Genomic DNA, 20,370 nt, shown 5'->3' with positions numbered 1-20,370 from the left:
CGTGATACAAGTATGGTGCCTCGACAACCGAGAAGGACGGTTTGAGGACTGAAGGCACATTGCCCTCGGATATTTTGCAGCCGATATTTCCGTGCTGTTACCCAAGAGCCGTGCAAGCGCGGAACTATGCCACTATAGGGCGACCCAGTGGACTTGGACCCACAATGGATGAACCGCTCCTTCCCGCCGAGGCCCCGAAGGTATGCCCCTGATCCTACTTCTCGGTAGGTGAGAACCCATATAGCCCTTTCTGCATAGGCACGCATTCTCATTCTTTGTTCGGTTAGCAGTTCGCTACCAGGCTTGAACGATTATGCGCGCGATGCCTCGACTGCGAACGCTCAGGAAGCCGTCTCTGTTTGGAGTCTCGGGATCGGCCGCCTGCATTACCACTCCTACGGCGACCCTAAGATGTTGTGAGTCGTGCCTATCGAAGATGTCCGGTCCTCCTCACGAACTTGCGAGGCGGTGGGCTCAGCACGCGCGGTAGTATCAAGCGGCCGCTAGCTCCGGGCGTCCTCGCATGACGCCATGGACAGCGGTGTATAAAGGGGTGTCCATGGGAGGGCCTACAGCAAACCAAATCGCACGGATATCACCACCATGGCCTCCTTCCTCGCCTTGGATAACTACTCCACTGTCCTCGCGTTCAATGTTGTGCTCCTCCTCATTGTAGCTGGCTGGCACATTAGAAAGCGACACAGGAATGCCCACCTTCCTCCCAGCCCGCCGTCCGACCCTATCATCGGGCACTATCGTATTTTCCCCCGCTCATACCAGGCCGAGGCATTCTTTGAATGGTCGAAGAAATACGGTAGGCTTCCGTTTGTCGGCTGGTGAACGCTATTAGCCCGAAATCGCTGATCTTGAAGACGTAGGGGATATCTTCTACCTGGAGATCCTCGGTCGCAAGATCGTCGTCGTCAACAACTATGAGATGGCAAACGAACTGATGGACAAGCGCAGCGCCAACTACAGCGACCGCCCGGTGTTCCCGCTCTTCATGAAGTGAGTGTGCAACAGCCGTCGGCTTTCCTACCGGCGCGCTGTGCATGGCAGATAGGCTCATCTGGGTGCCGTCTAGCCTTGGCTGGGGAGTCAGTGTGACGTTCCTGAAGTATGGTCCGCAATTCTTCAAACAGCGCCGCATCCTGCAGCAGTACCTTGCCAAGTCTGAAGTTGCGCGCTTTCGTCCGATCCATACGGAAGAAGCCCGCAAGATGCTGAAACATCTCGTTGAACGCCCGACAGATTTCGACTGGATGGTCCGCCGGTACGTATTGGAGGCCATGCTCGCATGTTACCCATGCCAACGGAGCGATTCTTTGGCGGCCACAGGTTTGGAGCGGCCGTGATTATGAAGATAGCATATGGTCACCAGATTGAGCGCGATGATGACGAGTACATCAAATTAACGGAGAACGTTTCGCTGGCGCATGTGGATGCGGGAGACCCTGGCACGGCACCGGTCGACTTCTTCCCGATCCGTAGGCAGACAATGCATTACGTTTTATTAAATCACTGACCACTGTCTACAGTCCAGTACTTGCCATGGTGGTTCCCGGGCTGTTGGTTCAATCGGGTCGTCCACAGTAAGTCTACAGGATCGTTAAGTGTGATGGGAGACCGGCGCACAAGTGACCATACTTCTAGATTGGAGCTGGGCTATCAAGAAATTCCATAATTATCCATTTGAGCAAGTCCAGCGGCAGATGGTAAGCAGGCGAATGGCACCAATCGCCAAAATCACAGCGCTAAGCAGGTGTATACCAGGCTGAAGGCCACGCCCCGCCGTCGTTCCTATTGACGTACCTGGAAGATTTTTCTAAACCTGACTACAAGGGCGAACACAGTCTGGACGACCTCAAACACGCCACCGGCGCAATTTACGCCGGCGGAGCCGAGACCGTAAGTCGTTGTTCACGCACTGAGCTCGACAGACATGATGCAACCACTGACCGGCATGAATCGGCATTCCCCAGACCTACTCCACGATCAACACGTTCATCCTCGCCATGGTTTTGCACCCCCACGTGCTGAGGAAGGCTCAAGAGGAGATAGATAGGGTAGTTGGCCCCAATCGACTGCCCGACTTCGATGATCGCGAGAGTCTCCCTTACATCGAAGCCATCTTCGCAGAGGTGCTAAGGTCCGTAGTCATATTTCTCTCGTCAGCGATACTACAGCTCATGCGGTACGATCTGCTACGCAATCTGCACAGATGGCGCCCTGTAGTCCCGCTCGGTAAGTACGAGTATGCGATACGCGATGTACCCTGAAACACGACATTGACCAACGCCAACCGATTACCCTGCGTCGTCGTCCAGGCATTCCCCACAGCACCCTGCAGGATGATACGTACAACGGCATGTTCATTCCTAAAGGCACTATGGTTTTCGCAAACGCCTGGTACGTGACAGTCAGCGTTTGAGCGCGATTCCAACCCCCACTGCCACTTGAAACTCACGCTAACGGTGATACATTGCATATGTCCGTCCGCAGGTCCATGGCCATGGACACACGTGTCTACCACGACCCTGAAGTGTTCAAGCCTGAACGTTTCCTGCCTGGACCGCATGGTCCCCCTGAGCAGTTTCCTCACGCCTCGTTTGGTTTTGGTCGCCGGTATGTTTCATGGCCGCATTTGGGCGTAGTGTCGGTTGACTCACCCTGCATTACGTATGATAGCATCTGCCCTGGTCGTTTCCTGGCCATGGGGAGTGTCTGGATGGCGATCGCGTCGCTCTCAGCTACCATGGATATTCGCAAGGCGAAGGGACCCGACGGCATCGAGATTACGCCCAAGGGGGAGTACACGTCCGGGCTGTCCAGTTTCCCGAAGCCGTTCCCGGCCGACATTCGCCCTCGCTCTGAGCAGGCACGCCGCCTAATATACAGTTACGTCTGAATGATGTCCATACGATACCGCCGGATACACGATCGTTATTGCTCAGTGTTTCATCGTCATCGAACAGACTGTTGACATATCTTTCCCCTTGCCAAACGCCCCCAATACTCACATTGTGAACATTGTACACTATTGTATGATATGTCCTTCTGGACTGTTGTCGTATGTCGAGCCATATTCTCAACTTGCTCTCAAACCCTTCGCAAACATCCCATCCACGTTAGCACGCCGTCATCGTATCCGTTCAGATACACGCTTCCACTAAGTAGTTTGCGCGTATCATCGGCCATTACGAACGAAACAGATCGGAGTAGGATATCAATTGTCCGTGTACAGTCATGATCTTACACACCAGCCCATGGGTGGCTGACGAGTCGCTGCACTGAAATGAGTGCTTGGTATCGGACCTCAGGGTCAGAGTGCGACAGCAGCTCCATCACACGAGTCTTCGCTCCCAAGTCTGTCAGCACCCTGCGCAGACACAGCGACGGTAAGTCATGATAGAGCTCGAGACATCTGACTATGCGCTTACTTCTTCCCAAGCTGATAGTGCTTGACGTATTGTCCAACGTCGTGCGCCGCCACGGCGAGCACTGTTGGGTCGTTGGATTCCTTGAGGAGCCTGATCAAAATCCTGGAGCAACCACATCAGCGGGGCTGGTTACGACTATTATGATGTCTCGCGCACTTCAGCAGCTCGTAGTCCTTGTCGTTCAGCTTTGTCGCGTTCTCCTTCCAGAAGAGGTCGGACTCATGTACTGGGGTCCATGAGAGGTGACCCGACAGCAGCTCAGAGCGATACTCGTCGTACGTCCTAGGAGGCAGGCTGTCAGCTGAAGGCCTTGATGTCATTGTAGGGTGTACCTACGTAAGGCTATCGAATCGCGCGCTCAGCTCATCGCGAAGGAACTGGATGTCCTCGACGATATCCTCATCGGTCCACTTGCGTCCGGAAAGATTCTTCGCGAACGGCAACAGCTGTGCCACAAGCATCGCGGGAAGGTTTGCTTGCGGCGCTTTGGAGACGAGATTCTATGCACACGAGCACACTTGAGCCTCCAGTTGATATAGGGGAGCTGCTGCGACATACTCGGAACGTCGCGACAATTACTCGGATAACCTTCTCTTTGGCTGCTCCTTGGGCGACATCGACGAGGAGAGGTATTATGTCGAACCGCCTGTGCCCCAAGTCAACACGGAAGCCGAGCACCAGTCGAATACAGGGTGTAACGAACGCACTTCTGAATCTGTTCCGCTACTTCCTGCTCGAAGGTGAGTAGCCAAAAGCAGAATCCCACTTGGTACGACATCTGCGGCGTGGAGTTATGCTTCAAGATATCAGCCAATCTAGGATTACAGAAGAATACTTAGTCATAGTAGGCACACTCTCTAGGAGAACGGCTAACCCAGCGACAAGCGAAGTGTTGGCCCAGACAGCTCTCCTGACTTCAGGACGGGGCAAGACGGCCTCAAGACACTGAACTGCAACATCTCTCTTGTTCAAGTTGTTGTTAGCAACGAACTGGGCGAGGGTGTTCAGGAAGGGTTGGAGCTGTTGCACTTGTAGGGGTGACTTCTCCGAGCTGGAGGGAGAGTCAAGATTACCAGGCCGGCTAATCAGACACAGCAGTGCCTACCTGAGTAAGACGGTGAGGATTTGTGTAGCCTTGAGCTGCACAAAGTCATCTTGTGATTCCAAGATGCTAGGAAGTCGAAAGAAGATGAGCGCTAATTGGCTACAAGGTTCGGGGAGACGTACCGGAGTAATGGACTGTACGGTAACTCTGGGTCTGATTGCGAGGCAGTCGTGAACAAGGGTATCCGTTCCTCGTGGTCTGTCTTGACGCATATAGCTCCTGCCCTCCACCAAGACCATGGAAAGACATACCAGTAAGAGCGTCCGCGATCAGAACGAGTATGCAAGACTGCGTGTCTATCCTCTGGAGCTTCTTCAATAGACGAAGGTAGAGTAGGGCGTATGTCTGGCCATCGGAGGCGTGAAGAGATTCGATTTTAGGGCGGGTCTGGCGGTCAACCTTCTTAATAAGAGCGAGCTCGTCGGGAGTGATGAGTCCAGCGCGTTGGTATCCCTGTATGTGTTCGGATGAGCAGTCGTGTCTCGATGGAGGTGGCTGGAGCAGCTTGTACCTCCCAGGGTACAGGCTTCGCGCGAATCTTGGCTGAGTTCTCGTCAAGGTAAGAGTTGGAAACAAGTGTGATGGACATCCTAGGCAATCCCGAGGCCGCTACTGGCCTTAGAGGAGAGGCAGCCGTTAGAGACAGAGCACTCGCGAGACAGTACTACCGCCGAGAACCGTGACCTCAGTCTACGTTTTAGGCAGGTGATTCTCACAGACCATTTTGGGAAAAGTCGAGTGCTGGTGTACTCGGTGTACTGGATGCTTTCGAAGTTCCGGTTCGTCCTCTCTGCTCCTGGTCTCATGTTGTCCCGAAATGTGGTCTCTGCGTGCAGACAACGCACAAGAGGTGGGCTAAGTTCCACTCTCATCGTATATTCTGTCGCTTGACGCGCATTAGTAGGATGCCTGCATGCCCCGTCACGCTCATTAGCTTCCATCGCCGAGGCCTCTTCCTCCGCCGCTTCCTCTTCCTCCGCGACTAAAGCCGTCATCAATGCTGCAGTCATTGTCAACCGCTCTCCCATTCTTACACGCACGTCATCCCTCTTCGAACGCGCTTATTACGCCTACCAGTCACGCATTCGTCGCGCCCTCTTCAATCCCTTCCCAACCGAGTTCTACTTTAAGACCGGCTCCTTGCTGGAGAAGAAGTTTGCCCGAGAAGAGAAGTTGCGTGAAAAGGAGGCTTTTGGTGGTCCATGGTCTTTGAAGCGGAGTGACCGGGGTTCGGAGGATGATGGCGAGCTTGGGAGCATTCAGGTTTCACCTGACCAGGCAGACAACATGGGCGAGGAGCCTATCGAGCCACCTGCATCGAGGATACACGAGGCGGACAAGGAGGGTGACGTGAAGAGTCTTGACAGGCTTGGTGAGCGGAATCTCTACCTCCTCATTCGGGGTAAGGACCACCTGGGTAAGGAGGTGTGGAGGTTCCCTCAGGGTCCACTACAAGACGGGGAGTTCCTCCATCAGGTGAGCTGTCTTGATGGTTTGAACATAGTGGCCACTGCTCAAACCTATGCTTCTTCAGGCTGCGTTGCGTGACCTTCAGGCCGAGGTCGGTGAGAATATGGACATATGGGTAGTGGGCAAAAAACCTATCGCTGTGTATCAGCCCTCACTACCAGAGAGCACAATCAAGTCTCTCGCCGGAGAGGTACGTATAGCTTTCCGTAGCTGGAGTGTTCTCAGCTCACTGGACTCGACTCGCAGCTGTATACATTCTTCCTCAAGGCACACATTCTCGCCGGGCAGGCTCGGCCATCTGGCAAGAATGTCACAGATTTCGCTTGGCTCACGAAGGAAGAGATTGAGCCTCGGGTAGAGAAGGATTACTGGGCGAGCGTCAAGGATATTCTATCAGACCACTAATGCTTTCGTCATAATTGCTTTGCATTACACCTGCTCATACACATCCGCTGGAGACCTATGCTGTTTGCGACCCTGCAAGCGAAGAAGACACTAACGTCGTTCAGAGTCGGTACACTACACGCGCATACCATTCCTCCGAGCTGTCGTAACGTATGAGGTATGGCCCTTCGTCTCATTCGGGTAGATCGCAAGCAACATGTACGATCACTGTTGGCCCACTAGGAGTCAGGAACGCAACGCTAGCCAGAGGATTGCTTCAGTCTTCTCTCTGATTTCCACTACAGCCAGCCTTACATTGTTCGTACAAGTGGTACCCACAAGGCACTCTTCCGAGCTGCGACATATGACTGACGAGTTACTTGGAGATGCACCGCACAGACCCTAACGTATTCCACTCTGAATCAGCACGCTTCTTCAACCGTGTACCGCTGCAAAAAAGACTGACCCCCACTACCCCACCGAGGAGGGGCACACACTCGCAGCCGTCCCCACAATCTTGGGAGTTGAGTGCACACAGGACGGCAGAGCAAAGGGTCGTTTGACGAGCATGCAGTATCTCCTCGGCTAGACAGACGCGGGTTGCCCCTATGGCCACCACGAGAAGGAGGGATCGAGAGAGATCACTTAACATGACGTGGTAGTGCTGGGGATGTACGAGGAACAGCGATTCGGACTTTGTCGACCTTTTACTAGCATCGGACTGTACCTTACTCCCACGTCGGGGTGCCTTCGAGGATACATGTGCTAACACGATGGGTACCTTGCCCCGGCAGAGCACCGGGTGCCTCGACTTCCACACCAGGTACCGAGATCGAACTTCCGAAGTCCTATTGCGAGCATGCGTGAGATACAGTGACAGTATAGAGAGGTGAGTAGCCTCAATCTGACTTAGTATGTAGTAATGTTTACCGAAAGGGTCCGTGGCCCCAACCAGCCAACCGAACCTCATTGGCGAGCCTTTACGAGCACCTTCTTGAGCTGGGCGTTCTGCCTCTCCAGGCTCTCAACCTTCTCCTCGGCTGCGCGCATCTTCTTGAGCAGGTAATTCTCGCGCATTTCGACGGCACGTTTAGAGCCCCACCAGCTGGCGGTACCCGCGTCGATGTCCTTGAGCGTGAGCAGCTCAGCTTCACATGCCTGGACCGTAGCCTCCGACGATGCAATGATCTTTTGGTTGAACGCAATGTCTTGGGTAGCGTGGAATGTCGGGTCTGGTGCCAGATAGACGTTGGTTGCTTGTGTCATGTGAGCGAGCAGATGACGTACCCTTAACTAATTGCTCGAAGACCCATCTGAATACAGGCTTGCCCGGCTTAATCGTGGACGGCCGTCCTGAGGGTGATGTGAGCCTAGGTGTCTACAACGGGGCGCATGGCTTACCGTTGACAGTGCCAATAGTGATGAGCTCGGCGTGCTCCATGCTCCGCAAAGGGGTCTCGTCACCCTTGAAGGGGAAGTCCATGAGGACCTCGTGGTAGGAGACCTATCATGACGGCACCATTTAACCAGATCTTGAATATAGGGTCTGCTTGCCTGCACCCACCTCCGGCTGCTTCGCAAGTTGCTTCACCAAAATCCATGCCTGCTCCCTTGTCCACGCGAGATTCTTCGCGTCCTCAACGTCGTCTCCGAAGGCGTTCTTACGCAACTCGCTCACGCCACGAATGACGATGTCGTCGACAGCCTCCTCAACGGACATGCCGCTGCGGACTTTGTGAACGAGCTGCGGGGCACGATGAACTAAAGCTTTTCCTCATGTAGAGACGGACTCACGCTCTCGAGGTCGCTAGCTCGGCCACCCAATCGCTCAATATACGAGATCTGGTCACGATTGAACTGTACGTCCACGCCGCTATCATGCAGCTTCTGCTTGACAAATGAAAGCGCGCTGGCGTTGTCGGCATCGGACAGGCTGATCTGGTTGAGCGGCTTCGAAGGGAGGGCTTTTGCCAGCCTTTTAACGTTCTCGCGATTGTCACTGACCACAACGACATGCGCGATCTTGCGACCTGGTGAGTACAGAACAGTCGGAAGCACTACCGAACACTCACCTGGTTCTCGGCTAAGCTCGCGGCCCATGAAGCGAGCACGTTGAGCAGCTCCTCCTTCCGCGCGCCGCCGCCCTTGGACTCAAAGTTCTTGATGATGACGACGGGCAGTGTATCTACGGTCTGCGTGTCTTCGGAGCGTTTCTGCTTCTGCGTGAAGTCTCTGCCAGCGTTCGAAGCCTCGTCTTTCTCTCTGATATTCCTCCTCTCGCCCTCCGCTTGACTCTCGAGCGCCACCGTAGGCAATGGGTCGGCTTCGAAGTCCTTGAAGGGCTCAACGCCAACGCCGAGCTCACTCATGACCCCATTACCGCAGACAGCGTCAATCCGTCCATCGTGCCACAGACCCTTCTTGATCCTTTCGCGAATTACCTCTTCCTCCTTGAGCTTTTCTGCGTCCCGCTCGGCTTGCTTCACAGCCTTTTCACGGCGGGCGTGTTGAGAGGCGTTCCCACGGGACAAGCCACGAGCCACGACGTCCAAGATATCCTTCAGTTGATCGGTAAGAGATGAACTCAAGCCGGCTGTAAAGCCGATGATACGTCATATACCGGCGAACGCCAAGCCGAAGACGGCGCACCTTTCTGGCCGATGATACCGACGCTGGCCATGTCGATAACGTTGTTTACGGAATTGAGGAAGGAGAAGACAGGCCAGTACCCCGTTTGATTGGCAAGACCAGCCACAAGCGCCGTATCCGAGGATGCCTTCGACAGCTGAGCTATGTCAATGACGATTGCTTTCCTAGAACCGATGTGAAGCATCAAACCCGCACCCCTTACAGACCAAGGAAAGAGAGCACCTACCGACCGGAGTCCTTCAGAAGCCTAGAAAGCAATTGCGTTTTGCCACTACCCTGGGGCCCATGCATGAACGCCAACGTGGCTGTATAGCAGTAGCGATCAGCTTTCTGTGATCACATCCTACAATGGCACCTACTAGGGAAGTCCGCCAGATACTTCTCGAGAGCTTCCTCCGCTTCCCTCCTCTCCTTCCAGCCACCTTGCGCTGCGAGGCCTAGCTGAGCTTCGGATTCCGCAGACGGAGAAGAGAGGTAGTCAAGAGTATTGGCCCGGAGCCACTGATATACCTTGTATTCTGCGAGAGGCGTTAGTTGTTGTGGAAAACATTGTCTGGTCATTGGCAGCTCACGTCTGTAATCAAACCAGTCGTTGACCTTCCCCTCCACCATGAACACGCGGATTGGGTCAAATATCTGTGTAGCTGTGAGCAAAAATCTGGCGCGAGACAAGGGGCGCACGAACAGCATATGTGACAGTACCCAAGAGGAAGAACAGGACGGGGAGGAAGATCCTAGGGTGACTCGCGATGTAGTCTCGCACAGCATGAGCTGCTATAGGCTGAGCGTAAGATGTCCGTAGGACAGTAGATGCCGATGACGTCGGGATGTTCAGGGAGTGTATGGTATTTCGGGCGGAAGTCGCAGAACGTAAGTGACGGAAGGAGATCTGAGCCGACCTCATGCTTCCAGCTGGGACGGGGGAAGGAGGTGTGATATCCAATATACGGCCATATGGCTATATATATCGGGGTTAGGGAGAAGGGTAGGTGGAAAAGCGGCACGTACCCGAAGGAGACGATACAATGCTTCGTCCGACAAGTCGGGACCTTCAAATGATACCCTGACTATAGACGAGACGAACCTATTCATGTCCTAAGAGTGTGAATTCGAGATACATTGAGGATGTCGAGCTGAGTGGGTTAATGCTATGTGCGTACCTCCCGCCAGGGTGTGCCCCTCACAAGCCAAAGCTCTCCTTGAGGCAATCCAAACCATGACGGCACTCCCCCATGCGAGTGGACATACTTCCGTAGGTCGTCCAGTATTGCCTGTTGGGCACTTTCGGGATCGGCGGCGCTGTACCTGAACTTGACGAAGACCCCGCCGTCCTTGATATGGGATTCGAGGGAGACTATCTCCAAGCCATGGGTATTGACCTTAACGAGAAGAGCGCGAAGCCTTTCCAAAAGAGTATCCTCGCGCGCGTAGCCAACGTATCTCCGTAAACTGCACCATGTCAAGGCATAAGGGGCGGTCCCCGGGTTTCACAAATGGATCAAAAACTCACTCCAGTCGGCCCAAGCTGATTGGAAAGACAGAGTCGACCCATAACCAACCCTCCTTGGTCTACGCTGATAAGTGATAGCCAGAGTAAGTCAGAGTTTGACTGCACCTCTGGTACACTTTGAACATCCTCCTCCGCGGGGACGGTGGTCGCAGCCGCGTCTTCAGCAAAGTGCCTGCAATGCCTGACGAGCGCGATACTTGGGGAACGCCTGAGAAGTGTTCTTGATGAGGAGGCTGTAATGTTCCTCAGAATTCTAGCAGTGGCCGACATGGCATGTCCGGGGAGTGAATAAGAGGCAGAAGAGGACTGAGTTCGCTGCACGCCACGGAGCCGTATCGGGACGCGTTCAACTGGCGGAGTCGGCAGATGACGTCAAACCCTGATCTGGCAGGCGGCGGCATTAGATCCTAACATGCACAAACAACCTCCCGGCGCCAGACCGTGTCTCAGGCGTCTCCAGGCGCGTCGAGGTCCCTCCTGGCAGAGGCTAGGTTTGCCTGCTCTTCTGTCTCAACTGCGAAGCTGCTCGTTTGGATCTCATTGCACAATTAGGCGACGAGTTCGGAATCAATCATGGACGGCGGTGGTCAGCTTCTATCGCTGAAAGTGATGCGGGTCTCGGTAAGTCCGCTGCAGTCGAGCAATGTGTCCCCGCTCAAACTTGCATAGCGGCCGTCACTCGGAAGCGCATGGGAACCTTTTTACTCGAGCTCCCCGTCTCTATCTGCACATTCCACCGCGTCGATCACGTCCCTCCAAGGAAAGACCCCCTTACCTGGCCATCCCAAGACCCTCCGCGATCTTACCCATATCACCGAGCTCCTCACACTGCCTTCATCCTTCGGCGCGATACAACTGGGCGAGACCTTCTCAAGCTGCCTCTCCGTCAACAATGAGGCCAATGTGGATGTGGAAGGCGTCATCGTTCACGTTGAGATGCAGACTGCTTCCACCAAGACATTGCTCGCTGAGTTTGGAGGGCCGGAACAGCGATTAGGTGTAGGCCAGAGCTTGGAGAAGATTGTCAGCCATGAGATAAAGGAGCTTGGACAGCATGTTCTGGGCTGCACGGTCTCATACCGTATGCCCCCTGGAGTACGGCCACCTCCCGGACAATCGGCAGACTTACAAGACCCGAGTGTAGAGTCATTCCGTAAGTTCTACAAGTTCGCTGTGAGTAACCCACGTCTATGTGAGTGCAGGCGCTGAGTGCGCTCATGTCCGTAGGTTACCAATCCTCTCTCCGTCAAAACCAAAGTCCATCTCCCTCGCTCACCCACGGCCCTTCTATCAAGTGAGGAGCGGGAAAAGGTGCTATTGGAGGTGCATATACAGAACCTTACTCAGGATGCTATGTGGCTCGAGCGCATGCAATTTGATTGCGTGGACGGCTGGCAGGCCCAAGATGCGAATTACCTTGAGGATGCCGCTGCTGGATCAAAGGAGTCCTTGTTCACCGGTTCGACGGCCCTTATGCAGCCTCAGGATGTCCGCCAGTACATCTATATCCTACAGCCCATAAATCTGCCCCCCTTTCCGATCACGCACGCTCCAGGTGCTATCCTTGCACTTGGCAGATTAGATATCTCATGGCGATCCTCATTTGGCGAGCCAGGCCGACTGCTGACATCTGTGCGTGACCAATATATCTGTCAATTGAAGAATGCACATATAATCGTGGTTCCCTCTGTAGACATTGTCGCGTCGCATACCCCTTATTCAACCTCCATCCAATCCTCAGACACCGCCCCCTGGACTCAAACAACCGCCCTCTGCTATACCTCTCCACCTACAGCGTAGCAACACAATCGGCGGCTCTCCTTCGCGGGCACAATCACCTCTTCCTCCACAGCGTGCTATGAGCCCTCCTGCCAACCAACCAGCTCCCGCCCCTTACAGGCCAGGCTCTCCCTTCCGGGGTCGCCCACCAAGCGTAGGGCCTCCGGCGCGCAACCAGACTCAATCTCCAGGCCCACCGACGTCCGTTGCGCCTCCCCCGCGTCTGCCAGAGGACGTCGAGGTCGATCTAGTCGTGACGTCAATACCTAGGGACTCATTGGCCATCGACAAGCCCTTCGACGTCGCTTTCAAAGTAACTGTGCAAGCCCCCGCACCTTTTCCGCGACCGAACGAATCACGAAGGCAGCGCGTTCTGTCCCTCGTCGTACAACACACACAAGCTGCGAAGGAGATTAGTGTCGCTGCGGCTGTTGCTTCAGCAGTCGCAACGACACCAGGTCCTTCGAACCAGCAGGGCAGCTGGACGCCGCGCGTGCCATCGTCTGGCTTCTCCACGCCGTCGCCGTACGCTACGCCTTTCCGTGCAGACTTCCCAGATACTCTTTCCCAGAGGCTCCTTGTCGCCTCGCCACGGCAATTGCACGCGGGTGAGCTTGAGTCCGACGGCGGCGACACCCCGGGACCTAACACACATACCGTCGGCCGCGTATACGACCTACCCTCACCCGAGCTCCGGCTGGCCTCAGGCGCAGCAGACCCGAAGGCATCTCGTTCGGACGGCGTCTCATTCCTCGGCACCTCTACCCTCTTCCTCCCCGCCCTTCGTCTGCCCGTACCCTCCCTTCTGCCCGCAGCGGCGCAGCCACGTACTTCCGGTCATACGCGCGACGTCTCTGACAGCTCTGTGGAGAGCGAAAGCGAGAATGAGCCTCTCGCCGCACCCGAAAGGCTGAGAGTCACCGCGTCGCAAGAGTTCGAGCTGACGTATGTCCCTCGCAAGAGCGGATTCTTGACCATAGGCGGGCTCCGCGTCCTAGTCGTCGAAGACCGGCTTGCGGAGGAGGACGATCATGCTGATGGGGCTGTTTTGCCCATTGAGCCTCGGATACTCAAGGAGTGGGAGGTCGTTGCTGAGGTGTGGGTCACGTCATGACATTTGTCTTCCTGGTGCACGTGGGCGCTGGACAAATGTATACTGTGTATTTTAGCGCATATGTGCGTCATATTCACGCCTCCTGGTGCGCCAACTCATGCAAGATCGCTTCGTGCTCCGCTGAACGCGGCTTGATGACACAAGGGAAGGGCTTCGGGTGACTAAGCAAACGTTACCTCTGGGCCACAAGCAAACGAGAGAAGCTGTTAATCAGGTACGTACCACAAGAACCCACGATTGTACTCCACGTCGGGTGTGACCTCCTGTCCATCTTCGTCCACCGCCTTCTTGATCTCGAAAAGCGCGAGGACGTTCGCTATAGTGAACCACATCGAGTCTAGCGCCATGTACTGCCCGGGACAGATGCGCCTCCCGAAGCCGAACGCCGCGACCGAGGGATCACGCACGTCCAGGTCCAGAGTGCCGTCGGGCCGCAAGAAACGATCCGGGTTGAAGTCGGACGCATCGGTTCCGTATGCTTTCTCGTCGTGAAGGATGGCCCTGCAGGCGAACCGCAATCCGTCGCGCAACGTAAGGGTCGGGTATATGAAAAGGCGAGTCGAGCAGGGAGCACAAAGGGAGGCCGTAGGTGTGTGTCAGGTAATGCTTCGAGTTGTGAGGATATGTGTCCGACGTACCAGCTGTTGGCGATGACAAGGGTTCCCTTGGGGATGAAATACCCATTATACATGTCGTCTTGAGTGGACATGTGGGGGGCATCTAGACAGGGGTTGGTGAGCTCGACGCGTACGATATGCGGCGCAACCTCATACCCAGAGGTACGACCGGGTTCCAGCGGAGGCTTTCTCTAAGAATGGCTTCGATGTAAGGCAAAGAAGGTTGATCTGAGAAGCCTGGTAGACAGTGGGGACCAATGACCCGGTCTAGCTGGGAGCGCGCCTTCTCTTGTATCTTCGGGTGGAGGGTCATAGCCAGGAAGAACGATCCGAGAACAGAGACGGTAGTGTCCGCACCACCTGAAGCAATGAGTGGCGGTCAGGCCTGCTCTCACGACTGTATTCTCCACAGATGGACTTACCAACGTAGATAGAGCCAAGTACGGAGCGCATAATGTGATCGGCGTACATAGGGTCCTTCGCATTCTTGCCGAACGATTCGATGACAAACTTGGCAGTACAGTCGCCCAGATTACCAGCCGTCTGGTTACACTTAGCCACTGTTTCGCATGTAGGAAAGGACGCTTAAACCTACGAAGCGCTTCAAAGCATTGTCATAAGGGGCGTCGCGCAATCTCTCGACCGCAACACGCCAGTGCTTCGCTTTCTTTTGGAAACCCGCACCCGGAAACCATTCCGGCACATATCTTACTGTCATTCAAGGGACGCATTAGTTATCACGATCACCACAGAGGCTTTGATTAGTCTATGTGACGCACGGAATGGAATGATGTCCACGAGAAAGGCTCCGGCGATGGTAGTCTCTGAGATAGAGTCACCTGCCGCCTCTGCAGTGTGGATGTAAGGATCGTCGAGGGATGCGACATCGATATCGTAAGCTATCGACATAATCGTAGCTGCGGATAAGCTACAGTTACCTGGTCAGGACATTCTCCTCGTTTGGGAAGAGCCACAAAGGGAAACTTACTGGCGGAGGTTATCCATGAGCTTCTCCGGATGCCTATGCAGATTCACCAAAAAACGGGTCGCGCTCTTCTGCTCATTTGGCCGGAAGCGCTTCACAGGTCCTGAGCGAAACTCTTGGTGAACGATCCTTCTATGGTCTCTCCACCGGTCACCATATGGGATAAACGCTGTACCCCATCCAAATCCACAGCTGATACACACCATCAACCGGTAGATCAATATGTAAACCTCTCGCGTACTTACAGCTCGTTAAGCATAATCATTCTAGGCCTACAGCATCATATAAAGTCAGTAAACTTGTTGCATTGTTTCCAGAAGGAGTACTAAACCTATCGGAGTAGATGCTTGACCGCTTGTCAAGTAGCTCGTTCACCATTTCCAAGGTGTTAATGACGACGATGTTTGTGCCCAACACTGACATACGGACCAAGTCGGACCCTGTTAATGTTTAATGATGATTGTTATGACTTATGAGCAGGGTTACTTCCATGACATACTATGTTGTTGGCCCCATTCGATATACGTCTTCCAAGGAAAGCCGGAAGGGTCAGGCACATCCAGCAAGTTCCCTAGGAGGGGTAGAGGCCTCGGCCCTGGCGGATGGAGGTACCGTCCCGCCCTTCGACGACGGAGGAAGAACCATGCGCTCACCAGCACACAGAAGGACGTAGCAAGAATATCCTGGGGACTCAAGCGAGCCATGGGAAGACAATCCAAATTGCGATAGCCCCCTTCATCGGGTCGCTTTAAATGTCGGCAAGACGCTAGTTGTGTAACGTCATGACAAGCGCGAGGAAGTGACCTGTGCACGTCTCGCGTAAAATTCCACGTCGACCCTGACATATTAAATTGTCGGGCTTTCCTGTGGACATACTCGTCAGCCCCTAGATACCGGAGCGCATCGACTTCCACGAGCACACGATGTTGCGAGTGTCATTAACCACGCCCACGCCACGAAGCCACCAAATGCCTGGAGCTTGGGTGGCCCTTGGCAACTTCAGGCAGCATGTTACCAAAATGGAGTCGATTGAGGCACATCGATCGCATAGAACATGTCGTGGGGGCTTATACTGTCGCTGGTGAGAGACCCAAGATAGCCCATCAACTACCATAGTCAGGGCGGCCTAGGTGAAGGAATAGAACATGTCGTTCTGGCTCAGCCATGAGAGCAACGTTGGTGGGGCGGTTTCCACATTGAATCAATCAGCTGTGAGCCGTACTGCTGAAGCATGATGAATCGCACCTGCGAGCGTCGTCGCACAAACGGAGATGGGTTGAACCGAAGTCGTCCCGGATAAGTAAATGCTTCCAAAGGTAGCACGTCCGGCCCGAAAACCCGCCTACGGGCGCTCCATGCAAACCTGGAGGCGCCGTGAGTTGCACTCATTCTCTTTGATGTACTTACTTCTACCAGCACGACCCATCTTCCTCTCCTCCTCCCTCTTCCATGAAATCCTCCCCATGTAATCTGTATCAATGCCAAAATCACGCAAGAACAAACGCAAGGCACCAGTGACATCTGCGGGGCCTTTTGACCGTTCTTCCCTGCCTTCTGGCTCTGCCTCCCACCGCCCGGGAGCGACGAGAACGATCATCCGCCGTTTCCACGTCCTTATCAAACGCCAGACGCAGCTCCAGCACCTCCTACGGGATGGGGATACAAAGAAGGGCAAGGGCCCCATGACGGCGGCGAGGGCTGAACTGGCCGAGGTCGAGCGCGGGATCGAGGAGCTCGGCGGGCTCGCTGCCTACCAGCGTATGTCGACCATCGGTCAAAGCAAAGATAGAGGCGGTGGGAGCGAGAAAATCTTCATCGGGTGGCTCCGAGAACTCGAAACTCCAGAGGAAGTAAAGCGAAAGGGTGTCAAGCTCCGGTCAGTCAGCTGTGCGTGCTTCTGGGTTCAATGGCGCCGAATTGAAACGCCCTTATGCAGCCTTCTCGAAGTTGGCGCCCTGAAGCCAGACAACTACTCTTCTTGTCAAACGTGGATCGAGGTGACTCCCATAGACCTCCATTCACAGCACCCGAACATCCAAGAGCAGGACTTTTTGCTCATGGATAGCGAGGAACACCGGGAAAAGTGGGACGCGATCAGTATGAGCTTGGTTCTCAACTTCGTTCCCGACGCTAAGAACCGAGGTGAAGACACTCGCTTTGGAGCCTTCCATTGAAGCTGAAATAGAATCTACGTCAAGGTCGGATGCTGAAGCTAGCGCACAACATGCTGCGCCCGAGCGGTTTGCTATTTGTAGCGGTATGTTCGGATGCTATCCGCCATAGATTTACCTGTCTACTCACGGGGAATGTGGATCCAATAGCTTCCGCTCCCTTGTATCATGAATTCCAGATATACAACGGCTGAGCACTATGAAGGCCTTATGTACGCTATCGGTTTCGAGAAGCTTCTATCACGGTGGAAGGACGGTGGCAAGATGGCGTACTGGCTCTTCCGTCGATCCAGGCTGTCCACCTCAGCGACATACCAAAAGCATGCGCTGTACGAGAAGAAGACCGTGTTTCGGACAGGGGACAGGAATAACTTTGTGATATTGCTGTGATACCGATGTGTACGACTTCTGGTGCCGTTACTCTTGTCCTAGATCTGGGGGGTCTGGATACAACTACAGGTACACAACGTTAGACATCAGTAGCTGCACCTATTTTTCAGTGGCCCTCACCTTGCCAGGGTTCATGATGTTCAGAGGATCGATAGCACGCTTTATCGTGTTCATTAGCTCCACGGTGTCGGCCCCCAACTCATCCACAAGGTACTCTTTCTTCCCTACCCCAACCCCGTGCTCGCCAGTGCCTGCGGACCAGCTCAGCAAACAATGAAAGGTATTGCGGTGCTAGGCAAAGCTACTGACATGTTCCGTCAAAAGCAATGGCTCGGTGCACCATACGGTGTACAGCGTCACTGACGGCCTCCAGCTCGTTGTCATCCTTGAACTTAATCAGTGCATGAAAGTTGCCTGCTTCAGGTTGAGCCCCAATTTATCGAGAGTACTGCATATGCCACTCACCATCTCCGACATGACCGACGATTGTGGCTCTCAGCTTCGAAGCTAAAAGATCCTTCTTCGTTTCATATACAAGCTCCGGAAGACGCGAAACAGGGACGCTATGCACAGTCCGCCGTTCAGTGTGACTCTGACGAACTTGTTCGGGGAGCTCACCAGACGTCCGTGGTCCAGACCCTCGCGCCCTCTTCGCTCTGGATGGTACTAGTGAGAGCATATTTCCGATTGTCCCAAAGCTCCTCAGCCTCCTCGTCGGTGCTGGCGAACTCGAAGGCGGAGGCGCCATGCTGGGCCACGATTCGCTGGACTGTCTCCGCGGTGCTTTCAATGGCCGCGGGGTCCCCCTGAATCTTGAAGAACAGCGTGTCACGGACAGGGTATGGCTTCGATACAAGTCCGGCATCGTTAGTCGCCGCCATCACTGTGAACCATATCAGCCAAGTGCCGCTCATTACGATACGGACAGATGGAGCGCACTTCTATTGTCCATGAGTTCGACGCATTCTGGTCAAAGATCAGCCGCCGAGAGGTCAGACGGCCAAACAATCCACATACGTATGTGTGGGCCAGAGGGCGTGTTCAAGATTTCCTGCACTGCGCTGACAGCATTCTCGACCGTTGGGAACTGGGCCATAGCGACCTTCGTCGGTATTACTGGCGCAAGCCGCAGCGTCGCTAAAGCAGTCAGGCCCAGATGAGGAAACAGGAGCTTCTGGCTTGAACGTGGTTCCTCACCCTCCGTGACGATGCCCAAAGTACCTTCCGCGCCAATGAACAGTTTCGTCATGTCGATACCTGCGGAGGACTTCCGTGCACGCCGACGGGTCTTGATGACCTTGCCGTTGGGCAAGACGACAGTCTGCCAGGCACCATCAGAGCCTGCGTGAGTGCTTAGAATGTTATGCTTTGACACCCACGACATTGAGGAACCACTCTCCCCTAGCAGTGCCATAGCGCACGGCATTAGCTAGCACACGTTCAGCCCATCTCGAAGTTCCCAGCAGCTACCGATACAACTTACTACCAGAGCAACCAGTGCCGATCATACCACCAATTGTCTGCATAGATGATGAGTGCTAAGATGACAGGCAGACAGGGGTTCACACATCGTAGGACTCACAGCGCCAGGGCCAGGGTCGAGCTATGCGTCGGCGAGGTTACTCGAGCGAAGTCAAAGGTCGTAACAACAATGCTCACGGGAAAGAACAAGGGGATACCCTTCTCTTTGAGTGTGGAGTTGATGTCTTCCCATCGGACGCCGGATTGACAGACAAGGTCGCTGTCGGCCTCTGTGGAAATGCATTAGCTGGTCAGCGGGAAAGCATATGCATGCGAAACATCCACCATGGATCTCCAGTATCTTGTTCATGTCAGACATGTCCAGGCAGATGCTACCAGAAGGATACTGCTTCATTCAGCCCGGTAATCACACCTGCAGAATGAACGCACGCACTCCTGAGGTGTGGCCTTCGAGGCTGGTCGCCCCGCTATACGGGACGATGGGTACCCTGTACTTCCGCGCAATGTTCACGATGGAGACAACGTCGTCTGTGCTCTCTGGACGGACAATGACAGAGTGTGGAGAGGCAGGGTGATACGAGTTCTCCGAAGAGCCATAGGTTTTGAGGACCTTGGGGTCTACATTCGTCGCCTCAGGGTCGTGCAGAGCATCCTGGAGCTCCTTGATGGCCTGCTGCAGTTCCTCATGAGATGCATATTTCGGCGTTCCATGTTCCAGTGACCCCGGTAGGACATTATCAGTCACGACCTTGTGCTTGACCTTGCCTGCTGGCTCGGCGCTCTCCAGTTGTACTGTCGGACCGGAGAAGCGATAGTATACGATGGAGCCAGCGAGAGCGAGCCCAAGACCAACCGCAACGCGCGGCAGATTCACAGCCAGAGACTCTCCAGGAGAAAGATGCCGAGTAGCGGGGGTACCAGTCGATGCATGACGGCGGGTGTCGAGGCAGAAACGCATAGGCTGACGCGCCATTGTCTGGCGGGTAGTCATGATGATCAACCTGGGACGCATCACCTGCCTCGACCGCAGTGCAGAGCCATGATACGAGTAGCGCAGAGTTCTCTCCATTTCCCTGTATCGCTGTCGCTTCGTGTGATGGTGCGCACGAAAAGGGGAGGGAGGAATGCATGACTCGCTTGAGAACCCTCATGTTGCCTTTGATGACGCAACATATGTGACCTTTGCGTAACGCACAAGTAGTGTAAGAACGGGTCTCTCGTGACAGCGAACAGGCCAAATATATGGAGATTGGTTGAACTCTTTCAAGGCGATT

At 54.5% G+C, this 20,370-nt stretch overlaps 8 protein-coding genes across 8 annotated transcripts; 4 read left to right on the top strand and 4 right to left on the bottom strand.

Annotated features, from left to right (window-relative positions):
- Positions 1-603: 603 nt before the first annotated feature.
- On the top strand, positions 604-2,908 carry DICSQDRAFT_146141 (cytochrome P450; the record flags this gene model as incomplete). The annotated part of the gene is made up of 12 exons (XM_007364457.1): positions 604-814; positions 879-1,008; positions 1,085-1,273; positions 1,339-1,487; positions 1,539-1,592; positions 1,654-1,715; positions 1,774-1,908; positions 1,983-2,149; positions 2,222-2,244; positions 2,328-2,409; positions 2,503-2,625; positions 2,689-2,908. The coding sequence occupies 12 exons, from the start codon at positions 604-606 to the stop codon at positions 2,906-2,908; spliced, it is 1,545 nt and encodes a 514-aa protein (XP_007364519.1).
- A 344-nt stretch (positions 2,909-3,252) lies between these two features.
- On the bottom strand, positions 3,253-5,134 carry DICSQDRAFT_146140 (ATPase V1 complex subunit H; the record flags this gene model as incomplete). Its single annotated transcript, XM_007364456.1, has 11 exons — positions 3,253-3,379; positions 3,441-3,542; positions 3,597-3,722; positions 3,777-3,940; positions 3,999-4,086; positions 4,148-4,255; positions 4,315-4,491; positions 4,546-4,611; positions 4,668-4,743; positions 4,797-4,998; positions 5,057-5,134. The coding sequence occupies 11 exons, from the start codon at positions 5,132-5,134 to the stop codon at positions 3,253-3,255; spliced, it is 1,314 nt and encodes a 437-aa protein (XP_007364518.1).
- A 207-nt stretch (positions 5,135-5,341) lies between these two features.
- On the top strand, positions 5,342-6,628 carry DICSQDRAFT_103778 (uncharacterized protein). Its single transcript, XM_007364455.1, has 4 exons — positions 5,342-5,395; positions 5,450-6,021; positions 6,080-6,205; positions 6,262-6,628. The coding sequence occupies exons 1-4, from the start codon at positions 5,350-5,352 to the stop codon at positions 6,418-6,420; spliced, it is 903 nt and encodes a 300-aa protein (XP_007364517.1). The 5' UTR covers positions 5,342-5,349; the 3' UTR covers positions 6,421-6,628.
- A 606-nt stretch (positions 6,629-7,234) lies between these two features.
- Positions 7,235-10,877, bottom strand: DICSQDRAFT_84157 (exonuclease). Its single transcript, XM_007364454.1, has 15 exons — positions 10,664-10,877; positions 10,559-10,617; positions 10,209-10,497; positions 10,057-10,143; positions 9,734-10,006; positions 9,621-9,684; positions 9,408-9,566; positions 9,275-9,353; positions 9,049-9,212; positions 8,472-8,992; positions 8,194-8,421; positions 7,964-8,143; positions 7,801-7,903; positions 7,687-7,752; positions 7,235-7,631 (listed from the first exon to the last, which is right to left on the bottom strand). The coding sequence occupies exons 1-15, from the start codon at positions 10,826-10,828 to the stop codon at positions 7,366-7,368; spliced, it is 2,703 nt and encodes a 900-aa protein (XP_007364516.1). The 5' UTR covers positions 10,829-10,877; the 3' UTR covers positions 7,235-7,365.
- A 174-nt stretch (positions 10,878-11,051) lies between these two features.
- On the top strand, positions 11,052-13,478 carry DICSQDRAFT_160869 (uncharacterized protein). The gene is made up of 4 exons (XM_007364453.1): positions 11,052-11,179; positions 11,228-11,731; positions 11,786-12,190; positions 12,252-13,478. The coding sequence occupies exons 1-4, from the start codon at positions 11,132-11,134 to the stop codon at positions 13,449-13,451; spliced, it is 2,157 nt and encodes a 718-aa protein (XP_007364515.1). The 5' UTR covers positions 11,052-11,131; the 3' UTR covers positions 13,452-13,478.
- Positions 13,479-13,524: 46 nt separating this feature from the next.
- Positions 13,525-15,757, bottom strand: DICSQDRAFT_57869 (cytochrome P450; the record flags this gene model as incomplete). The annotated part of the gene is made up of 11 exons (XM_007364452.1): positions 13,525-13,612; positions 13,677-13,952; positions 14,090-14,171; positions 14,225-14,428; positions 14,491-14,611; positions 14,664-14,779; positions 14,848-14,996; positions 15,057-15,245; positions 15,299-15,325; positions 15,385-15,493; positions 15,553-15,757. 11 exons carry the CDS (start codon positions 15,755-15,757, stop codon positions 13,525-13,527), a joined length of 1,566 nt encoding a protein of 521 aa, XP_007364514.1.
- A 774-nt stretch (positions 15,758-16,531) lies between these two features.
- On the top strand, positions 16,532-17,614 carry DICSQDRAFT_57768 (nucleolus protein; the record flags this gene model as incomplete). Its single annotated transcript, XM_007364451.1, has 4 exons — positions 16,532-16,929; positions 16,990-17,195; positions 17,252-17,310; positions 17,375-17,614. The coding sequence occupies 4 exons, from the start codon at positions 16,532-16,534 to the stop codon at positions 17,612-17,614; spliced, it is 903 nt and encodes a 300-aa protein (XP_007364513.1).
- A 99-nt stretch (positions 17,615-17,713) lies between these two features.
- Positions 17,714-20,054, bottom strand: DICSQDRAFT_58074 (D-lactate dehydrogenase cytochrome oxidoreductase; the record flags this gene model as incomplete). Its single annotated transcript, XM_007364450.1, has 13 exons — positions 17,714-17,865; positions 17,924-18,031; positions 18,080-18,177; positions 18,233-18,497; positions 18,554-18,580; positions 18,632-18,751; positions 18,812-18,935; positions 18,994-19,043; positions 19,098-19,134; positions 19,197-19,217; positions 19,274-19,365; positions 19,421-19,481; positions 19,530-20,054. 13 exons carry the CDS (start codon positions 20,052-20,054, stop codon positions 17,714-17,716), a joined length of 1,680 nt encoding a protein of 559 aa, XP_007364512.1.
- Between the last annotated feature and the right edge of the window lie 316 nt (positions 20,055-20,370).

The sequence above is a fragment of the Dichomitus squalens genome (assembly GCF_000275845.1).
Source record: "Dichomitus squalens LYAD-421 SS1 unplaced genomic scaffold DICSQscaffold_9, whole genome shotgun sequence".
Classification (NCBI taxonomy): domain Eukaryota; kingdom Fungi; phylum Basidiomycota; class Agaricomycetes; order Polyporales; family Polyporaceae; genus Dichomitus; species Dichomitus squalens.
The sequence above is the reverse complement of the archived record's forward strand: the minus strand, read 5'-3'. Positions and strand labels throughout refer to the sequence as shown.